General features: G+C 46.2%; 1 protein-coding gene across 1 annotated transcript; it reads left to right on the top strand.

Moving 5' to 3' along the window:
- The first annotated feature begins 251 nt into the window (after window positions 1-251).
- LOC142556513 (uncharacterized) lies at window positions 252-2,547 on the top strand. The gene is made up of 3 exons (XM_075667970.1): window positions 252-954; window positions 1,041-1,967; window positions 2,191-2,547. Exons 1-2 carry the CDS (start codon window positions 265-267, stop codon window positions 1,557-1,559), a joined length of 1,209 nt encoding a protein of 402 aa, XP_075524085.1. The 5' UTR covers window positions 252-264; the 3' UTR covers window positions 1,560-1,967; window positions 2,191-2,547.
- Window positions 2,548-3,319: the final 772 nt, after the last annotated feature.

The raw sequence follows: 3,319 nt of genomic DNA on the forward strand, positions 1-3,319 counted from the left end.
AACTGTTCGATGGGGCCCCCAGTCATGTGAAGGACTGAAAAAAATACTTCTTTTTTGTACAGCCACCCAAAGAATTGACTTGCTTTGCCGATTGGTACCCTGTCTTCACTAAACCCAAACTTTCCAAGAGTTACAAGAAAGATGAGGAGTACCTGCAGATAATGAGTGTACTAGGAGATCGATGCTTTAACATTCCCAAAATTCTATATGAGGATCTCCTATGTCATGCCGGGTTAAGTCCCGCTAAAATTAAGTTGAAGGAGAATGATGGTAGATATTCTCATCTTTCCATACTTCTTGTTTTTCTTTTGTTTATTATGTTACTTGATAACATTCTTATTTGGTTCCTTGTCTCTGCTTGCAGGTACTAGAGTCATGAATGCCCTATTTCTCCGTGAACTTTCCAAGACGAAGGCCGGGGGTTCCTCATCAGCACCCCAGAAGTCCGTTACCCCGGCAGTCACGATGGGCCCAAAGGGAGATTGTTCTGTTGCTGATAAAAAAAAAACAGGTTCCTGTTCTACTACCGCGAAGAAGCCTGCTAGCTCCCCTAGCTCCCCTACTGCTGCGAAGAAGAAGAAGGCAGGCTCCTCCTCCTCCGCCTCAAAGCGAGCCTCCTCGCCACCTCCTCGCGCCAAGTCCCCTCCTCCGTTTGGTAAGCAAAAAGCATCCACTGATCTTAGCCCGTCAGCCCCTCAGCATGGCAAGCGCAAGATTTCTGAGATTTCTGTCGTATCGGTCTCTTCTCCAGAGGGGTCCGAGCCCGATGAGGGGCCTCCCCTTGAATCGACGGTGCATCCTCTATACACTTCGGATTCGGGCATCGTGGGGCGGGGTCCTACTCATCTGGCTCGGAAGATAATGTATCAGCTTCCTTCCGACGCCGATGCAGCGTTCATGAGTTCACTGGGGTGGTCAGACCTCCTCCGCCGGACATGCAGCAGTGTCACCGAGGTATACTTCTCCTTATAACCTTTAGATTGATGTTTAATATACATTTGATCTTCTTGTCGTCTTTTCACCCTTGTCTACTTATGCAGGGCATGATGTACGTGGGGGAGTTGGCTGAGCGCGCTCACGCCGCTCGATCCGACTCTTGTCAAGAATTACGTGAGGGTCAGGATCTCCGCGAAAAGCTCCAGGCTACTATTGATGAGATGAAAGTGTCGCATGCTGAGGAGCTTTCGGAGTCCCAAGCTCAATTGTCGGAGTCCCAGATCCAATGCGGCGAGCTCTCAAAACAGAAGCAGGAGTCTCAGCGGCTGATAGAGGATCAAGCTAAAGAGATCCAGAAGCTGAAGAAAGAATTAAAGAATTCACAGGCTGAGCTTAAAGACGCCAAGGCACGACATGTTGCAGAAGCCTCCTCCTTCAAAGAGGAATTTCTCAAATCCGAAGAATTTGTCGAGATCTGTGGCCCGAAAGCTTTTCACTACCTGAGGGTGGGTTTCGAGGGTGCAGTCGGCCTCTTCAAGGCTCAGGGCTATCCTCCGCCAGGCGCCCTTACTGACTTCATGGACCTTGAGGGCTTCATATCGAGTCTCCCCCCTGATTCTTAGATTGAGCTCCTTTATTTATGTTATTTTCTGCATTGCTTTACTTTCCATAGGATTATGCGACTTTTGCGATGTTTACATTTGGTTATTTCCTCTTGCGCACTTTTGACATGTACGAACTCGTTTTATTTATGCAACCTTGAATATTTTGCATTTGAATTTACTGCTTCTCACGAGTTTGTCTATGATATTATTAACCTGCCAGGGCAAATAAAATCCTCACCCTCTAACTCTTCTGCTAGGTGATACCTTAGCAGGAAAATAGAAATTCACCACCTCCCCCCTCTAACTCCTCTGCTAGGTGACACCTTAGCAGGAAAATCAACATCATCACCCTCTAACTCTTCTGCTAGGCCATACCTTAGCAGGAAAATAAAAATCAACACCATCACCCTCTAACTCCTCTGCTAGGTCATACCTTAGCAGGAAAATAGAAATTCACCACCTCCCCCCTCTAACTCCTCAGCTAGGTGACACCTTAGCAGAAAAATCAACATCATCACCCTCTAACTCCTCTGCTAGGCCATACTTTAGCAGGAAAATAAAAATCAACCCCCTCCACCCTCTGCTCCTCTACTAGGCGATGCCTTAGTAGGAAAATAAAATTTTCTCCGGCCCTCTGCTCCTCTACTAGGCGATGCCTTAGTAGGAAAATAAAATTTTCCCCTGCCCTCTGCTCCTCTACTAGGCGATGCCTTAGTAGGAAAATAAAAATCTTCTCCGGCCCTCTGCTCCTCTACTAGGCGATGCCTTAGTAGGAAAATAAAATTTTCTCCGGCCCTCTGCTCCTCTACTAGGCGATGCATTAGTAGGAAAATAAAATTTTCCCCTGCCCTCGGCTCCTCTACTAGGCGATGCCTTAGTAGGAAAATAAAAATCTTCTCCGGCCCTCTGCTCCTCTACTAGGCGATGCCTTAGTAGGAAAATAAAATTTTTCCCTGCCCTCTGCTCCTCTACTAGGCGATGCCTTAGTAGGAAAATAATGATCAACACCATCACCCTCTAACTCCTCTGCTAGGTGATACCTTAGCAGGAAAATAAAAATTTACCACCTCCACCCTCTTCTCCTCTGCTAGGTGACACCTTAGCAGGAAAATCAACATCATCACCCTCTAACTCCTCTACTAGGCGATGCCTTTAGTAGGAAAATAAAATTTTCTCCTGCCCTCTGCTCCTCTACTAAGCGATGTCATAGTAGGAAAATAAAATTTTCTCCTGCCCTCTGCTCCTCTATTAGGCGATGCCATAGTAGGAAAATAAAAATCAACACCATCATAATATAACAACATTCATAAATTCGAAAAGAAGAACTTGGTTTTATTGAATTCCAATGGATTACATAAGAAAGTTCAGAAAGTAAAATACATCGACGACAGAATCAAGAATAATACTTCCTAAGGTGATAAGCATTCCAAGGCCTCTTCAAAGCTTTGCCTTGCGCATTCTCTAAGTAATAGGCTCCAGAGCTCAGCCTCTCGATCACTTTGAAGGGACCCTCCCACTTTGGGTCTAGTTTTCCTCTCTGCTCTTCTTGCACCTTCCTCAGAACCAAGTCACCCCCTGAAAGTTTCTCTGCACGACTCTTCGATTATAAGACTGTGCAATGCGGTTCTTATAAGCTTCCAATTGAATGCTGGCAGCCTCCCTTTTTCCTTCCAAAAGATCAAGGTCAGTAGCGCGTCTCGCACCATTGTCCTCGTCATAAAACATCACCCTTGCCGATTCCAACCCGATCTCAGCCGGGAGCACTGCTTCATTACCGT

This window comes from Primulina tabacum, chromosome 9 (genome assembly GCF_025594145.1).
Source record: "Primulina tabacum isolate GXHZ01 chromosome 9, ASM2559414v2, whole genome shotgun sequence".
NCBI classification, from domain to species: domain Eukaryota; kingdom Viridiplantae; phylum Streptophyta; class Magnoliopsida; order Lamiales; family Gesneriaceae; genus Primulina; species Primulina tabacum.

Bases quoted from the DNA above. Each gene is read 5' to 3' on its own strand.
- LOC142556513 (XM_075667970.1), top strand. From the start codon at position 265: ATGATGGTAGATATTCTCATCTTTCCATACTTCTTGTTTTTCTTTTGT. The intron at 955-1,040 runs GTATACTTCTCC...CTACTTATGCAG, and splicing joins CATGCAGCAGTGTCACCGAG to GGCATGATGTACGTGGGGGA.